Source organism: Panthera leo, chromosome D1 (genome assembly GCF_018350215.1).
Source record: "Panthera leo isolate Ple1 chromosome D1, P.leo_Ple1_pat1.1, whole genome shotgun sequence".
In the NCBI taxonomy this organism is placed as follows: domain Eukaryota; kingdom Metazoa; phylum Chordata; class Mammalia; order Carnivora; family Felidae; genus Panthera; species Panthera leo.
The window spans coordinates 65,542,149-65,561,495 of NC_056688.1; the positions used below are offsets into that span (position 1 = coordinate 65,542,149).

At 42.4% G+C, this 19,347-nt stretch overlaps 1 protein-coding gene across 6 annotated transcripts in view; it reads right to left on the reverse strand.

Moving 5' to 3' along the window:
* DENND2B (DENN domain containing 2B) overlaps window positions 1-19,347 on the reverse strand; it is a 178,809-nt gene that overhangs the window by 47,196 nt on the left and 112,266 nt on the right. For all 6 annotated transcript variants that reach the window (XM_042904027.1, XM_042904024.1, XM_042904023.1 and 3 more), the window contains one exon: window positions 3,863-3,967. In XM_042904027.1, the coding sequence (XP_042759961.1) occupies window positions 3,863-3,942 (80 nt within the window). In that variant the 5' untranslated portion in view covers window positions 3,943-3,967. The remainder of the gene's footprint in view (window positions 1-3,862; window positions 3,968-19,347) is intronic.

Here is a 19,347-nt window from a genome sequence, read left to right on the forward strand (position 1 = left end):
TTGTATTTGGGGGGAGCACCTCTTCTTTTCTATGTCTCAGCTTCCCAATCTATAAAACAAGTGGGTTAATACTGAATGAGCTCTAAGGTTATTTTCAGTTCTGCTTTTCTAAAAGTCTTTGGACTGAATGGAAAGGGAGCCCAAAGTTGGTAAGACCTACTAGGAAGATACCATAAAGATTCAAACAGCACAGCAGCCTATTCTCCAACAGGCTCACTGCCCAGACATCTCATCAACTGGCCAAAAATAGTTATCATCTTCCACAGAACAGGCATTGTTCCAAGCTCAAAGGAGAAGGAAAGAAGTCAATCAAAGTCCTTGACCCCCCAAGAAGTCTACATTTTTATAGGCACCCAGGTTTCTTGCACCTACATCCAGAGGCAAGGTTCCCAAACACAATACCGACTGCCCATATTTCCATGTGGCAACAACCGGGTGCTGGAGGTTCACAGTGCAGAAGCTGTTAAGGAAATCGGCAGGCATAACAAGTCTCCTGAGAACACCCCCTGCTGCCTGCCAGGCCTTACAACGCAAGTGAAATTCCTGGAAGGCAACAAGTAGCAAACAAAGTTCACCCCACACAGGTGGCTGAATTCGCTTTACACACAACACTTCCTTGTTTGCAAGTCACCACTCTGCTTCTAGTCCCACCCCAGGTCATCAACACCAGCATCATGAAGCCTGGCCTCTGAGATCCAGGGGACCTTTGAGACTCCCACCTCCCACTCCCAGAAATGAATACGAGCTAGAGTGGGAACAACCTGTGGGAGGGTGTATCTGGCAGCTAAGGGTGAAACAGTGTGCCTCTCCTGCCCCATCAACAAAGAGAAAGGGAAACCTGCTCCAAGAGACCAAAACATAGCAAAGAACAAAACGTTGGTGGTCAAGTGAAAAGGCTTAGATTTCTTCCTCCTGTGTATCCTGCCAATGAACACTGGGCTGCAGAAGAAAAGGAAGGAAATAAATAAGCAAAACACCCACCCACCCACCCCCCCACACACAAATAGAATGGAGTCCAGGATCCTTAACCCATATTGGCTCAAGTGAAATCTCATTCAAATTAAGGGCACAAACTTGCAAATACCTATCCTGACAGTTCCACAGGGTCCCATCCCACCTTTCCCACCTTTCCGTGCCCCAGAGTACCTTCTACCCCCAAAGTGAGATACAAATGCCTCCTAGTACCACTGGATTCCTCTGCCTCCGTGTGGATGATGTGGAGGTCCCCAAAGCAGTCAGGAAGTCAAACACCTAGCTTTCCCAAGCCCTAGTACCCTCATACTTCCCAACCAAAGTTCCCATCACACCAAGGAGTCTTTTCCCACTGAGACCCCTGGGCTAGCAATGATAAAAAGGGCCTTGGGTCACTGCCAAACATCTATTGAAAGGTCAGACTAAGAAATTCAGGTGCCAAGGTCATTAATCCAAGTTGTAAATGCCTTGACGAAAGAGAATGGGTCATTCTTCTTTGTCCCCCATTGTCTACCACAGAACCTGGCACCTGAGAGCAAAGCCCTCAGAGTTCATTGACAATGACTTCCTAAATGAGCTGGTGATTTAGTGCCCTACTCAGCCCAAAGAACACCCCCTAGAAATGGCTGGGGGTGAAGACAGCCAGAGAAACCACCAGATGACAATTTCAAAATAGCACCCACAGTCCAAGTGGTAGCCTCTGAGAGGATATAGCCAGCCACAGAGGCCTGTGACTCCATGCTAAAAGCCCAGGAAAGGAGGGAGGAAGGGAAGCAGAAATATGACAGGAAAGAAAGGAAGTGAACACTTAGAGGGGAGGCTGGAAGAATTCTTTTTTTAGGCACATCAGACGCTCAGATATTTACAAACATCATCTATCATGTTATGATGGCAAGCATGCTAGGAAGTTCAAGGAAGAGCAATTTCTAAAAATATTTAAAACATGTAGGTATGTATTTTCCAAACAGAAACAGGTACCTGTCAGTGGCCCAGATTCTGCCTTGTGACTTGCTGTAAAACCTCCATCTCCCATTCCATCCCCCACATAGTAGAAATTGGAAGAAAAAAAATGAATATTTAAAGGAGTTGAAGGCTGCTGGTATGGTAATTCTAATGCAGGTCCTAAATACACTATTTCTTTAAAATTAAGAATAAAACTATACAATCACAAATAATGCTTATTTTACTGCTACAGTCTCATATTAAAAAAAAAAAAATGGGAATCTTAGTTCCCAGTCTCCATCTGCCAACTCAGTCTCAGTAACACATGCCACCAGACCGGTGAGAGCCCAGCAAAGAGGTTCCCCAGAAGCAGACAATGGGAGATAAAGACTCTAATATCTAGATCTGCTTCTGCTGTGGCCACCAACATGCCCTGGGAGAGTTCAGGTTTTCTACCTGTTTTACCCAAGAAGTTGTCAGTCCCTGCCATTCTCTGGCTCACCCAGTTCAGGGACGCGAGTATGCAAGAAACTCTACCTAGGTTAGAGGAGGTGCAAGGGCAGGAGGTAGGGGCTGTTCTTGTTGGTCTTGCTGCCACAAAGTGGCTATCCAATTTGTGTGCCTAAGTTCCAGAATCTCCCAATCTCTGTCTGGTTGACACAGTCCATCCAGGCCATTTCCACTGGGACCAAACCTCGAATGTGTGGTACAGGAAACTCCTCTTGCCTCGTTCACACCAGTCACTCCTTTAGGGACAATGTGCAGTGTTCCATTCTTTCAACCATATCTTGATTCCAGTTCTGAATGAACCAAACAACTTCCGCCAGCTCTGGACAGACACCCCATCAGATTCACCCTGGCACTGCACAGCCCAGACACGCAGAGAGGAACTAGCCCTATCCCAGCCTAAGCTAAGCATCCTTCTCACAGCTATCCATTCTACTGGTTGAGGTCCCAAAAGTCAAATTTATCCACCTTAGATTCAGCAGAAGAGGCTAGAAAAGGTACATGGATTTAATAAAAGAGCCCAGAGGTTCTTCGAGGACATCAGCATCCAGCCTCAACCAAAACTTGTGAAGCCCTGGTGAGAACAGTACATCTATCTTTCAGCTCTGGAAACTTTTATCCCATCATAGGGAAGGAGCTAATATTTATTGAGAAGCTTTATGCCAGGCACTACACTAAGCACTGACATATATTATGTCATTTAATCCTCACAGCAACTCTGTGAGATAAGTACTATTATTATTATTTCGTAGATGAGTAACTAAGATTTTAGAGGGCATAAGAAAGTGTCCTGAGATCTCACTATCTCAAATCCAGAGCTGGACTTGAAGCCAATTGTATATGATTTCAAAATCTGTGGCTTTTCTATTGTTCTACATTCCCACTTTTAAAAAGAAAACAAAACCAGGAAAGTGGATTATAGCTTATGCTGAGTAAAATTCCCAAGATGCTTTGTTTACAGCCCAGGCTATATTCTTGTAGAATCTGGACTTCTCTGCTTGGAACTTGTGCTAATATGTGTAACTGCCTCTCCACCCCTAACCCCAATGTGGTCAACTTCCCTCACTACAGTGTAGCCTAGCTCAGGCACAGCCCCCAAGCTGTCCCCATCTTAGGAAAAAGGATACAGCCAGGAGAACGTCAGCTGCTTCTTGCTGGCTCCATTCCTGGAGCCCTAGGCTCCTCCAACAGCACAAATCAAAGTCTGTTTTAGGGTCCCTGTTTGTTCTCCCCTATGAACACTTATAGAACTGAAAAATGGCATATATATTAGAGATGGCTTTTGCTTCAGTGTCAGCATGAGCTGGGCCAGGATCATTCACCTGGCTGACCGTCAGAGTCATGATGATAATCATTTACATTTTGGACCAAAGCCATATGGCTGCCCCTTGATGCCACCCTCCAATGAGCCCCATTCCCCCATCAGTGCTCCCCTGCTCACCTGCTCAGAGTCCCCCGAGGGGCCTTAGTGCCTCCAGCTCCGTGGGTGATGCTGGAATTCTTGTTGGCAGTCATGGTCATTTCGGCTTTCTGAAAACCCAGAGCCCTGCAAAGAAGACAAGGCCTATAAGCCAAGTTTCCATGGGCAGCCAAAAGCACCTCAAACATTTCCAGATGACCTCCAAAACTGCCAAGAGGGTTTGTGTGGCGGTGGTAGGAACCACTTTCCCACATATATTTAATTCCAAGTGTTATGGCTTAGGAGGAGCCTCAAGGGACCCCTGATCTGAGTTAGGGAATGAGTCTAGGAGCTAACAGATAACTTACCACTTCACAGAAAATGACAAAACTCCATCTCCATCCTACCTCTTTTTGTTTCTTAGAAGTCCCAAACTTCTAGCATGCCATAGAGCCTTTACAAATTCCATCTTATTTGCATACCTCCTGAACAACTATTTATTCAGCATTTTTCTTGAATCAACCTGAAACAGACTTGCTTGTCTCAAAATGTTTAACCTTGTTCTATACAAGTAATCATTTAGTCATTCAACAAATACAAATGTTTACTGAGCACCCATGTCCTAGGCACTGCCATCCAGCAAAGAATGAAACAAAGTCTCTGCCCTCAGGGAGCTTATATCTCAGTGGGGAGAAACAGGCAATAAACCTGCACATGTCACATATGTGTGATACATCAGTGTACATTTGTGTATAATACGTATGGTGATGACAGGTGGTACGAAGAAGAAAATGATGCAGGGTAGATGAGAGTAAAGAAGATCTGTTATTTTATTTTATCTTATTTCACTTTTTTAAAATGTTTATTTATTTTGAGAGGGAGAGAGAGAGCGCGCGAGCAGGGGACGGGCAGAGAGAAAGGAGAGAGAGAATTCTAAGCAGGATCCGCGTTGTTAGTGGCAGAGCCCAATGTGGGGGCTCCAACTCAGAAATGGTGAGATCATGACCTGACCCAAAATCAAGAGTCGGATGCTCAACCGACTGAGTCACCCAGCCCCCCACCAAGAATATCTGTTATTTAAAAAAAAATTTTTTTAATGTTTATTTATTTTTGAGAGAGAGAGAGACAGACAGACAGACAGAGCATGAGCAGGGGAGGGGTAGAGAGAGAGGGAGACACAGAATCCAAAGCAGGCTCCAGGCTCTAAGCTGTCAGCACAGAGCCCAATGCAGAGCTCAAACTCACCAACCAAGAGATCATGACCTGAGCTGAAGTTGGATGCTTAACTGACTGAGTCACCCAGGTCCCCTGAAGATCTGTTATTTTAAATAAAATGTTTAGGGAAGAATATCCTGGTAAAGTAACATACGAGCCAACACCATAAAATTATGAGCAATCATTTTTTTCTAATATCCATTAAGATAAAAGTAATATATGTTATGGTATTTAAGTACTGACAAAGTGAAAAATATCCATTCATGTACTGTAAAGAGTTAGCTAATATATCATTATCCTTTAGGGAACATTATTTTATGCTAAAATAATAAAAGGAAGAAAAAGGTTATAACTTAAGAGTACATCCAGATTGGAAAGGAAGAAGTAGAATTATCTCTTAGTTGCAGATGGTATAATCTTGTACACAGAAAATCCAAAGGATTCCACTAAAATACTCTTAAGCTAATATATAAAGTCAAGCAAGTTTTCAGGATACAGAGTAATATTTTTTAAATCAATTTTACTTCTAAATAATGACAGTGAGGGATACCTGGGTGGCTCAGTCGGTTAAGTATCTGACTCTTGGGTTTTGGCTCAGGTCATGATCTCACAGTGCGTGAGTTCCAGCCCCACATTGGGCTCAGCACTAACAGTGCAGAACCTGCTTGGGATTCTCTCATGTTTGTTCTCTCTCTCCCTCTCTCTCTCTCTCTCTCTCTTTCTCAAAAATAAATAAACATTAAAAAAAATTTTTTAAATAAAAATAAATAAAAGACACCCATGAGTGGGGGATATTATTTGCAAATCACATATCTGCTAAGGAGCTCATATCCAGAATATATAAAGAATTCTTTCAATTCAATAATAAAAAGACAAATAACTCAATTAAGAAGTAGACAAAGGAAGGTGCCTGGGTGCCTTAGACAGCTAAGCATCCAACTCTTGTTTTCAGCTCAGGTTATGATCTCACAGTTTACGGGATCAAGTCCCACCTTAGGATCTGTGCTGACAGTGCGGGGCCGATTGGGATTCTCTCTCTCTCTCAAAATAAATAAACTTAAACCTCCCATGCTCTCTCTCTCTCTCTCTCTCAAAATAAATAAACTTAAAAAAAGTAAACAAAGGATTTGAATAGACATTTCTCTAAAGTTGTAAAATTTGCCAATAAGCCCATGAAACAATGTTCAACATCACTAGTCATCAGAGAAACAGAAATCAAAACTACAAGAAGGTATTGCCCTTGGGTATTGCACACCCACCAGGATGGCTATAATCAAACAGACAGATAAAAACAAATGTTACTATGCAGAAAAAGCATTTGACAAAATAAAGCATCCTTTCTTGATAAAAACCCTCAAGAAAGTAGGGACAGAAGGATCTACCTCAAGTTCATAAAAGCCATATATGAAAGACTCACCGCTAATATCATCCTCAATGGGGAAAAACTGAGAGCTTTCCCCCTAAGATAAGGAACACAACAAGGATGTCTACTCTTACCACTGTTATCTAATCAGACAACACAAAGAAATAAAATGCATCCAAATCGGTAAAGAGGAAGTCTTTACTCTTCTCAGACAATGTGATACTCTATGTGGAAAACCCAAGAACTCCACCAAAAAACTGCTAGAACTTATACACGAATTCAGCAAAGTTGCAGGATATAAAATCAATGCACAGAAATCAGTTGCACTTCTATACACCAATAATGAAACAGCAGAAAGAGAAATCAAGGAATTGATCCCATTTACAATTGCACAAAACACCATAAAATACCTAGAGTAAACCTAACCAAAGAGGTAAAAAAAATCTATACACAGAAAACTATAGAAAGCTTATGAAAGATATTGAAGAAGACACACACAAAAAAAGGAAAAATATTCCATGCTCATGGATTGGAAGAACAAATATTGTTAAAATGTTGATATTATCCAAAGTAATCTACATATTCAATGCAATCCCTATCAAAATAACACAAGCATTCTTCACAGAGCTGGAACAAACAATTCTAAAATTTGTATGGAACCAGAAAAGACTCCAAATAGCCAAAGTAATGTCGAAAAAGAAAACCAAAGCTGGAGGCATCATAATTCTGGACTTCAAGGTGTATTACAAAGCTGTAATCATCACGACAGTGTGGCACAAAACAAACACATAGATCAATGGAACAGAATAGAGAACCCAGAAATGGACCCACAAACGTATGGCCGACTAATCTCTGACAAAGCAGGAAAGAATATCTAATGGAATAAAGACAGTCTCTTCAGCAAATGGTGCTGGGAAAACTGGACAGCGAAATGCAGAAGAATGAACCTGGACTACTTTCTTACACCATACACAAAAATATACTCAAAATGGATGAAAGACCTAAACATAAGATAGGAAGCCATCAAAATCCTAGTGGAGAAAACAGGCAACCCCTTTGACCTCAGCTGCAGCAATGTCTTACTTGACACATCTCCAAAGGCAAGGGAAACAAAAGCAAAAATGAACTATTGGGACCTCATCAAGATAAAAAGCTTCTGCACAGCAAAGGAAACAATCAGCAAAACTAAACAGCAACGATGGAATGGGAGAAGATATTTGCAAATGAATATCAGATAAAGGGTTATTACCCAAAATCTATATGAGAACTTATCAAACTCAACACCCAACACACAAATAATCCAGTGAAGAAATGGGCAAAAGACATGAATAGACACTTCTCCAAAGAAAACACCTAAATGACTAACAGACACATGAAAAAATGCTCAACATCACTCATCATCAGGGTAATACAAATCAAAACCACAATGAGATGCCACCTCACACACGTCAGAATGGCTAGCATTAACAACTCAGGCAATAACAGATTTTGGTGAGGATGCGGAGAAAGGAACCCTTTTGCACTGTTGGTTAGAGGGCAAACTGGTGCAGCCACTCTAGAAAACAGTATGGAGGTTCCTCAAAAAATTAGAAATAGAACTATCCTACAACCCAGCAATTACACTGCTAAGTATTTATCCAGGATAAATGGATTTATAAGGATACAGGAGTGCTCATTCAAAGTGGCACATGCACCCCAATATTTATAGCAGTACTATCAACAATAGCCAAAGTATGGAAAGAGCCCAAATGTCCATTGATAGATGAATGGATAAAGAAGATGTGGTATACACACACACACACACACACACACACACACACACACACACACACAGGAATATTACATGGCAATCAAAAAGAATGAAATCTTGCCACTTGCAACAACGTGGATGAAACTAGAGTATATTATGCTAAGCGAAATAAGTCAGTCAGGAAGACAAATATCATATGATTTCACTCATAAGTGGAATTTAAGATATAAAACAGATGAACATAAGGGAAGGGAAGCAAAAATAATATAAAAACAGAGAGAGAGACAAACCATAAGAGACTCCTAAATACAGAGAACAAAGCAAGGGTTGCTGGCAGGATGTTGGGTGGGGGGATGGGCTACATGGATGAGAGGCATTAAGGAGGACACTTGTTGGGATGAGCACTGGGTATTGTATGCAAGTGAGGAATCACTAAATTCTATTCCTGAAATCATTATTACACTATATGTTAACTAAATTGTACTTAAATTTAAAAACTCTGTAAAGTAATGGTGTAAAATCAAGTTGATATATATGTGTGAGTTTGTATATGTATATGTATGTTCATACTTATGCAGAACTCTAGATTTTTTTCTTGTTAGCATAAAATTTAAATTTTCATGAAGAGATATGCCACTTCTTGGACTTATTTGATGGTAGAACTCCTTCCCACTTTTTTTCTCAGAATACTAATTTGTGTCTAGAACAGGGGTAGGTAAATTTTTCTGTAAGGCCTAAATAATAAATATCTTGGGCTATATAGGTCATACAGTCTCTGTTCCAATTACTGAACTCTTCACATAATATGAAAATAGCCACTGATTGTATGTAAATTAATAGGCATAAACGATTACGTTTCAGTAAAACTGTATTTACAAAACCAAGTGGTGAATGTCTGGGATTTAGCCAATGGACCATGGTTTCCTGACCCTTGCTATAGTAGAACATTTGTTTACTAAGACAGTTTAGATGATGTTACAGGACATTATATTCACTGATGGTTTATAAAGTGCTAGAGTAGACCAGGCACTTTATCTAGCTCTATCCACTGCAAGCCTCAGAATCTTGAGTCCAATAGTTAGGTAGAGCATATGTAATAAAGATATCTGTAAAAATAAGAGAATTAAAAATTAAAAAATTAAGGGGCACTTGGGTGGGTCAGTCTGTTAAGCATCTGACTTCGGCTCAGGTCATGTGTCTCACGGTTCATGGGTTCGAGCCCCACATCAGGTTCTGTGTTCACAGCTGAGAGCCTGGAGCCTGCTTCAGATTCTGTGTCTCCCCCTCTCTCTACCCCTCCCCTGCTCATGCTCGGTTTCTCTCTCTCTCTCTCTCAAAAATAAATAAATGTTAAAAAAATTTTTAGTGAGGCTGTGGAGAAACTGGAACTTTCATTCATTGCTGGTGAGAATGTACAATGGTGCAAACATTTTGGAAAACGGTTTGGCAGTTCCTCAAAAAGTTATACACAGAGTCACCATATGACCCAGCATGATCCACTCCTAGGTTTATACCCAAGAGCAATATAACTGTGTCCACACAAATCTCTGTACACAAATGTTCATAAACAGCATTATTCATAATAGCCAAAAAGTGGAAACAAATCCAAATGATCATCAGTGAATGAATGCATAAAAAAAGTATGGTATATCCATACAATGGAATATTATTCACACATAAAAAGGAATGAGAAATACTGATACATTCTATAACATGCATGAAACCTCGTGCCAATTTTACAAAATGTCCAGAATAGGCAAATCTATACAGACAGAAAGTAAATTAGTAATTGCCTAAGTTGGGTTGAGAGTGGCACACTTGGGAATGACTGCAATGAGTTTGGGCTTCTTTTTGGGGTGAAAAAAAGTACTGGAATTAGTGGTGATGGTTGCACAACTCTGAACATACTAAAACAAGTAAAATGTATGAATTTTATAGTACGTAAGTTATATCTCAAGATAGCTGTTCAAATAAAAAGGACAAAAAAAAAAAAAAAACAAAAACCCTTTTTTTAAGTGCCCTGAAGAGCGGATGTGAGAGAGAACACAACTGATACACCAAGCATATTTCCAGTGTGAACGTACATTCTGGCCTGAACTAGCACCCTTCCTGGAAGCTGAACAGCCATTCTCACTCTGATTGGTATTCCCATCACACAGACCAAAATGAAGTATATTTGGATGTGAAAGTTAAACATATTTGTTTACATCCAGATGGCTAACAGAACCATGAAAAGATGCTCAACATCACTCATCATTAGGGAAATACAAATCAAAACCACAATGAGGTACCACCTCACACCTGTCAAAATGGCTAAAATTAACAACTCAAGCAACAAGAGATGTTGGTGACGATGTGGAGAAAGAGGAATACTTTTGCACTATTGGTGGAAATGCAAACTGGTGCAGCCACTCTGGAAAACAGTATGGAGGTCCCTCAAAAAATTAGAAATAGAACTATCCTACAACCCAGCGACTGCACTACTAGGTATTTATCCAAGTGATACAAAAATGCTGATTTGAAGGGACACATGCACCCCAATATTTATAGAAGCACTATAAATGTGTGTGTGTATGTGTGTGTGTGTGTGTATATATGTATATATATATATATATATATATACACATAAAACGGAATATTATTTTAGTGTGTGTATGTATGTATATATATATATATATACACATGTATATATGTATATATATGTGTGTGTGTGTGTGTGTGTGTATATATATATATATATATATATATATATATATATATATATATAATGGACTATTATTCGGCAATCAAAAAGAATGAAATCTTGCCATTTGCAACAACATGGATGGACCTAGAGGGTATTATGCTAAACAAAATAAGTCAGTCAGAGAAAGACAAATATCATGTGATTTCACTCATTTGTGGAATTTAAGAAACCCAAAAGATGAACATAGGGGAAGGGAAGGAAAAATAAGAAGAGAGAGGGAGGCAAACCATAAGAGACTCTTAAATACAGAGAACAAACTGAGGGTTGCTGAGGGGTGTTGGGTGGAGGGATGGGCTAAATGGGGGAGGGGGACACTTGTTGGGATGAGCACTGGGTGTTATATGTAAGTGATGCATCACTCAATTCTACTCCTGAGGCCATTATTATACTATATGTTAACTAACTTGGATTTAGAAAAAAAAAATTAAACATATTTATTGATAGCCACTAAAGGCCTTAATCCTAGAGGCTGTCTTACTTATTACCTTGGTGCAGAAGAGCAATTGGTCTCAATGGCAAAAAATAAGCCCAACCGTAATTTTTGTTATCATTCCTAGTTCTCTCCTAATTTCAATATGAAATGCACTTCCTCTAATTTCTTTAACTTCATCACGGAGGCTCTCCAGATTATGGTTTTATTGATGGTGGGAGCAGGTAAAGTGGGAGTTGGAAAGGGAGGAAGAAGCCAGCAGGCATCAGGTGATAGTAATGAAACGTCCCTCCATTGTGAAGACTGCAGATGCTTTTGAAAGAAAACCAAACCTGAGACTCACTTTTATCCTTCATTAAGTAGAGAAAACCCTTCTCTATCTGTTAGGGAAAAAAATCTTTAAACCTAAGTATACAGCATAATGTTAGTGATGATGGTAATGATGATGATGATAATGAGGAGGAGGAGAAGTCAATCCTGCACCAGCCTGTGCACACTGGCTCTCAGCCCCATGCCAAGTTAAGTGCTTGGCATATGGCTGTGTGCACAACAGAAGGAAGGGAGAGAAAAGGCAGCCTCTGGAAGCTTTCCCAGGCCAGTTCTCAGGGTCCTCAGGGAGCACAGCACTACAAGGAATCAACTTGCTAAGTATGAGCTTTCAACCGTGCCCATGGTAACAATGGTCACAATAACCATCATAACCCATCAAAACAACACTAGACATGCTCTAGCAGCTCCAGGGCAGGTCCTTAGGGAAAGGGCAGAAGATTTGTAGAAAGACCAGAAACTGAAAAATATTAAAATAACATGATAAAAAATATATTCTTTCTTCTCCCATATTTCCGATCTAAGGAGGGTGGACCCACTTCTCACAAATGCTTTTACGTAGTTGAATATGAGAACACAGAGCCAACTTAGTAAGAAAGAAAAATACAGATGACTTTGACATTTCTTGGGCCAAGAAGAAAAATCCTGTGAAGAGGTAACCAAGAGAGGAGTGGATCAAAATTGTTACAAGGCCTATGGCAAGGACTCTTGATCACACTTCTGCAAGATCGCAGCTGCTAGCCTCAAAAGTAGCCTAGGAGTTCAGGCATCTTGAGCAGGCACTGCTGAGAACCCCAGACAGGCCTGCTCAGTCAGAAGAACAGAGATGCCAACTCATCATCCTTCCTCCCACCTGCTCTCACTAGGCCAGGTCTATCAGCTCAGGGAATAATCTAGGGGCTTGAGGAACTAAGGCACAGGCTAACCCTTTACACCTGAAGCTCAGACGTGAGCACTCTGCATGACTGGCTTCCTGGGGGGCACTGCTTCTCCCAGGGCCCTAAGAGTAACTCCAGGTTCTCATCTATGCTTTCAGTCTGATACCTTGGCTAGTCGGGCTGCAAGGAGAGAAGACACTCCAGTTAGAGGAAATAGCCACTGAGCATGGAGCAGAGAAGGGAACTGAGACACTGTTTTGTTCTCAGGCCCATCAGTGGCAAAGTCCAAGAAGAAACTGCATGTTTAGAATGTGAATTGTTCAATTAGCATCTACGACCAATGACAAATTGCTCAAAACCCTAGCTCTAACAAATTATAGACAACTATCTGAAGAGTCAGGACTATCCAGAGAAAGGACTATAATTAGGTACCCCCAGAATTTTTCTATAAACTGCATTGAGACAGACAAACCACAGTCCCAGGTACTTGAGGTGCAGTGGGAAGAACACCTGATTTGGGGTCAAATAACTAAGTCCAACCCTGCCTCTATCAACTGCTAGTTAAGTGATACTGAACAAGTGAGTTTCAAAGACTAAACTTTGTCACTATAAGAGCAATAATAATAACATGACCTACCTCACGTGATTGCCTGGCATACAAAAGCTTAATAAAAGGTTTTTCTTCCAGATCATGCTTCTGTGGGTATGTGGAAGGCAACCATTCTTGACCTTAAGTCATTTTCAGAGTCGCTGGTACTGTCATTCAATCTGTTTGCTATACTATGCTAAGCACTATGCAAACGTACTAGAATATAAAAATGGACAGACACGGTCCTTGCCCTAGAGGATGTAACAATAAAGGGACAAGAGTCAAGTAAAAAGTGTACCCCAGGAATGTCTCATAGGGAAGTGACATTTGAAGTGAGCCTCAACCTATTTGTTACCCACAGTTAGAGGGCCTAAGGAAAAGCAAAGGTACATTTATTAAGACATGCTGTTACATTCTTTATACAATTGTAATACCTGAAGTTATAAGTGCTTCACATGTATTAAATCACTTAATCCTAGTAACAACTTTATGAAGTAGGTATTATTATTTACACATACCAAGGAAACCAAGGTACAGAGCAGTTAAATAGCTTGCCTCAAGTCACTTGGCTAGAAAGTGGCCACACAGGCACTTGAGCCTGCACCAGTGCCACAGCTCAGAGCCAGGACCCTGCATTATGTCTAATCATCTTCTGATTCTGCTCTCACCATCCTGCAAGGTAGTGATGATACAGGCCCATTTTTCCAATCAGGAAATTTAGTTTCAAAGAGACTGAATGATTGGCCCAAGATCACTCATGCAGCGAAGGAACAGAACAGGAATGTGGCCTCAGCTCTGTCTGACTCCACTGTGCTCTCACTTGCCTTAACATCAGTGGGCTGCTTGTTAAAAATAGAGTCCCAGGCCCCACCTCCACCTCCTGAATGAGAATCTATAGGAATGGGGACTAGAAATTTGCATTTTAAGCTAGTTTATATACCTGTAAGTGTGAAAACTTCTGCCCTACCACTCTCTGAGGACTTGGGAAGGTACAAAGGGTCACTACTGACTACCCTCCTAAGGATTTTCCCAGCTATAAGCAAATAAAAGATGGATGTTCATTCAGCTACTCTTCCTCCTCCCACCCCTCAGCTGCTCCCACCCTGCACAGAACCACTGACCCTCAAAGACAAAGGAGCAGGTACAATATGAGATCTATAATACAATATGGATAATAATATGAAAGCATTATCAATGTCTCCTCTAAACAGTTACTCAATTTTCTGGTGTGCCCAGTGTTCTTATATCTCAAAACAACTCTTCCTGCCACCCACCTCTGGTACCTAACATCCACCTTCCTCACTTTCTCCTCACTTTTAACTCCTGGGAAAAAGAGTTTATACCTGAAGACATAAACTGGTGTCTGCAAGACATAAACTGATGGTTTGCAAGAGCAAAAAAATATGTCTTATCTGGCCCTCCCTTTATTTTTAAATAATTTGAATTGTCAAACATTTTTTTTTTTAACATTTATTTATTTTTGAGAGAGAGAAACAGAGAGTGGGCAGGGGAGGGACAGAGAGAGAGGAAAAAACAGAATCTGAAGCAGCTCCAGGCTCCAGATTCCAGGCTCTGAGCTGTCAGCACAGAGCCCGATCGATGCAGGGCTCGAACTGGTGAATCACAAGATCATGACCTGGGCCGAAGTCAGAGGCTCAACCAAATGAGCCACCCAGGCACCCCTAGTTGTCAAACATTTTTAAAAAGTGGGTGGTTACAAATAAAATACAAATAAAAATCAGATTCTGGCTTCTCTTGAAAAACCAGAAAACCTGATGTCACTGCATTTCTGTGTGGCAACAATTGACTAGACTGAGTAAAAGTGGCCCATTTATTTTTTATTTTTTTATTTGAGAGTGAGAGAGACAATGTGAGCAAGGTAGGGGCAGAGAGGGAGAGACAGAGAATCCCAAGCAGGCTCTCCACTGTCAGCGGGGAGCCTGATGCGGGACTCAAACTCAGGAACCAAACCATGAGATCACTGACCTGAGCCGGAACCAAGAGTTGGACGCTGGACCGACTGAGCCACCCAGGCGCCCCAGAAGTGGCTCACTTAGATGCAGCAAGCTCTCTCCAATTTACCGCTGTCCCTGCCCACCCAGTGCCTACAGCTGGCCAGCTTTACTCAGCTCTGTGACCTGACTCTATCAGCAGGTGAGTGCTACAGCCCCAGCCTGAGTCCCAGCAGGGAAAGGTTAGGAGGTACCGTACCAGAAGCATGCTTCCTGTGGAGCATCCACACAAAGCCTCTGTACAGCGGGGCCTGAGCAGTGCAGGGAAGAGGAGCCTAGTCTAGTCCAGGGCGCTGCCTCTTAGTCACTTGAAACCCCCCATTTTCTCTCCTCACTGTCACTGGAGGAAAGACCTCTGAAAGGCTCCCAGCTTTTGCTCAGGCTAGCTTTCATCTTGCAACTCTCTCTCCCACTTCTTCTCCCTACAATCCAATCCCATGACCACAGAGAATATCTGTGTTCTCTGAAGGTCCAAGAAGGGACCATCAGGTCAGTCTCTTAAGGGAGTTCCTTCTGAGGGATGCCCAGACTCTAAGAATGAACCTTCCTATCCTAGAGCAAAAAAAAACCTGTTTCCCTTTGTTTAGGTGATATTTCTAAATGTCTGTATGATACTTTTCTGCAGGCCTAATTGTGGATGTGACAATATGCCTTGCCCTGAAGGAGGAGACATATGAAGCTTGAGAGTGATGAGGAATAGACACAGGCATTTGGAAGAAAGCCTCCCATTTTGCTAGGGTTAAAGTCGCCATTGAGAGGAAAGACAGTCACTGTCAAGCACTGTTTTACTGGTCCAGGTAAGAAGTCAAGACACCTGACAAAGGAAATCTCTAAACCATGTAAGAGAATTTCTGCTAACAACTACATTCCACCCATTTCTTAAGCAATCTCCCACGTGGATGTGGCAGCTTAGGAAGCAGCCCAAAGAGAAGGAAGAGGTGGGAAAGGGAACAGAGCTCCATGTGTGCCCTGAGAACCTGGTTGCAGCCTGGAGACTGTACAGGTCTGTATAGCTGTCATCTGACCATGGTGAGGTCAACATTCCTACTACCCCTGCCCAGGGAACACCTACTCAGACCCTCCTTACCTTCTTACTGACTCCCTCCTGCAACCTTTTCTCATCACTGGTCCCTGGCCAAGAAAAGGAACAGACCAGCAACTCCCTGGAGGAGGGCTTAGGTCTTTAATTTCCTCCTTCCAGAGTCCCAGCAACCAATATTGGCTCTACCAGCTTCAGGGAGGATCATCATTAGAATGAGTTCCCTTTAACCATGCAAACCAGAGTTCCCAAAAGAGTGTTTGTGTCTTTCCTTCTCTCCAGCAGATGTCCTTGGATTAGAGTAAGGTGGGAAGGGCTTTGTCTCCCTTTCATGGCTCTGCCTGGACTAACAGCTCACCTGCACAGCCTCTCTGTTGCTTGGCATTCCTAGGAAGTTCAGCGACACTGCTCTCCTGCCATGCTGGCCTCCTCTATCCCCACATGGCTGAGAAAGCTATGGAGCAGTTCTAGCTAGTTCTTCCCTGGGTGTTCAACTAAATGTGATCTGACTTGTTAACTGATGACAGAAGAGGACCCCCAGGGAGTCAGAGGCAAGGATGACAAAGGGCCCTAGAAATCCCACACAGGGCATATCCTTTAAAGTGTGCTCCTTCTCTTCCCAAAGTCACAGCTGCTGTAAAGCTGATGAGAGTTTCCCACTGTGGCTGCCACCCAGTCAGACTGTCAATGGCAGGCCTTTTCCTCCTACCCCTCAGCCGATCTTGTCCACCTTGAGGCTTTCAATCAATCTCCCCACAAGTATCCCTATTATCTTCCTGAACGCTGCTTCAGTAACAAGTTCTCATCCAACACACCCACAAGGAAAGGCTGTTCCTGGGAATCTTGCCTTCATCTCATTCACGCTGGCTTCTCCTCCTTCATCCCCCTTTTCCTCCCCTCCTTTCCCGATTCATTTCTTATTGGTTATCTCCCCAAAACCTGTCTTTGGCTCTGCTGTGCCTAAAATCAAGGGCTTACAAGGAAAGGGGACAAAGTGGGCTCAGAGTTTGGCTGGGTAGGCACCAGAAGCTTTAGAAAGGGAGCCAGGAATGATCTTCTCAACTCTATCCCATACTTCCCTCCAAAATGCCAGACCCTTTTTCTCTGTCACTACCTCTACATACCTTATACCTTGGAGCCTTTCCATGCCAGCCCCAGGTTCTCAGATTCTAGGTCTAGAAAGCTCTTCAAGCAAAAATGTCAAGGGAATCATAAGCCGGGTCAAGTGGAGAGGAACTGAGATTTGTTTTGCTGGGAAGTCAGAAATGCTGGGTGTTTTTACAGGTCACCATGAGGCTGAAATCTTCCTCATGCAGCCACGGGAAAAGATGATTTTTGTTGTTGTTGTTGTTGAATAATAATCAGAAAAAAAATAAGCTCTTTCCATCTCTTCACTGTCCATTTATCACTCCCACATCCTCTTTCCCAACCCTCCTCCTCAAAGAGGCCTATAAGTTTGGGTTTTCAACCTCAACCATTTTCAATCCCTTTTCCTGCCAGATGGTCCTTCTCCACTTCAGTACAGATTCTGTGGAGGTTGGGAGCTGGGTTTAAATGTTTCCTGAAAGCCTGAAATGGGGTGAGGGCTTGTTAGGCAATTGCAGGCCAAAGGAAATCTGGTGGCTTCCAAGATAGTTTTAAAAACCCAGACATGGCTGTTTCAGCTGGTCTGGAAACTCAGCTTGTCAGCAAGCAGCTGAACCCAGCTCTGCCAGGACAGCGGAGCCTGCTCCGTCGAATGACTTGGCAACACTTGGAAGAAGAAAGTAGAACAGAGGCTTGCCCCACAAAGAGCCCTGCTCCTTGGGGCTAACCACTGCCCTCGTTCACTTTGGCAAGTGGATCCCATAATCATGATGATGATTCAAAGGCCACAGACCTGTCTCACACAGTGCCTTCCTCCGGCCAGCCACAGCAGACTGGTTGCCATTTCCTGCAGATGCCAATAATGTTCATGTCTTTAAGGTTTTGTTCAACCAACTCCTTCTATCTTGATGTCCTCCTCCCCCACTCTTTCTTGAATATTCAACTCAAGTGTCAACTTCTTTCTGAAGCCTTTCTTGATCCTAAATCTTGACCTCCTTCTCCCCCTTCCCATGCTTTCCAGTCTAGGTGAACTCAACCTGACTGATGGAAAGATGCCTTCCCTGCTCTAAAAAACACACCATCCACAAGCCAACTTTCTCAGAAGAAGACTAGGGAATAGTAAGGGCCAAAGGGACTGCACAAGTCTCCATACTTCCATTCTTCTATCTGTAGCATTAGGCAGAATATCCCACCTCTATAATGAGAACACAGAGACCAATGAGAAGCCATCTACAAAAACCAGAGGATACTCAGAACCAAGAGGGAACACACTTGAAGTCTCTAGTCAGTGGGTTAGCTTTCCCCCATTCTCAATCTTAAAATCTCTTTCCTTTTTCTTACTCTTCTAGCTGACTTTGCTTCCTGTTTCACTGAGAAAACAATAACTATCAGAGCAGACCCTCAATAACCTACCACCAGCATTAGTGCAGATCTTGTCACCTTTCTGCTGAAAACCCTGACATGGCTCCCAAAGTAAAAGCAAGTCTTTTTACTCATAAGTAAAATGACTCACAAGGCCCTTCATCTGGGGCCCAATGAGATCTTTGACCTCCTTTCAACTATTCTTCCCCTTACTCTTTCCACACTAGCCACGCTGCCTCCTTGTTGCTTTCTCAAACACCCAAAGCATGTGCTACCTCAGGGCCTTCATACTTGCCATGCCCTGTAACTAGAGAACACCCCGCAAGAGAGCCTGCTCCTTCTTCTTCCAGGACTTGGGTCACATGTGTCCCCTTCTTAATGGGGCCTTCCCTGACCACACTGTAAAAACTTAGTATTAACAAAATTCCCACTAAAAAACCTTCTTTGGGGCACCTGAGTGGCTCAGTCGGCTAAGCGTCTGACTCTTGATTTCAGCCCAGGTCATGATCTCATGGTTCGTGAGTTCAAGCCCCACATTGGGCTCTGTACAAATGGTGTAGAACGTTCCTGTGATTCTCTCTCTCTCTCTACCCCTTCAGCATGTGCTCTCTCTCTCTCTCTCAAAATAAATAAATAAAACTTAAAAAAAAAATCTTCTCTGGGGTGCCTAACTGGCTCAGTCAGTAGAGCATGCAACTCTTGATCTCGGGGTTGCAAGTTTGAGCCCACA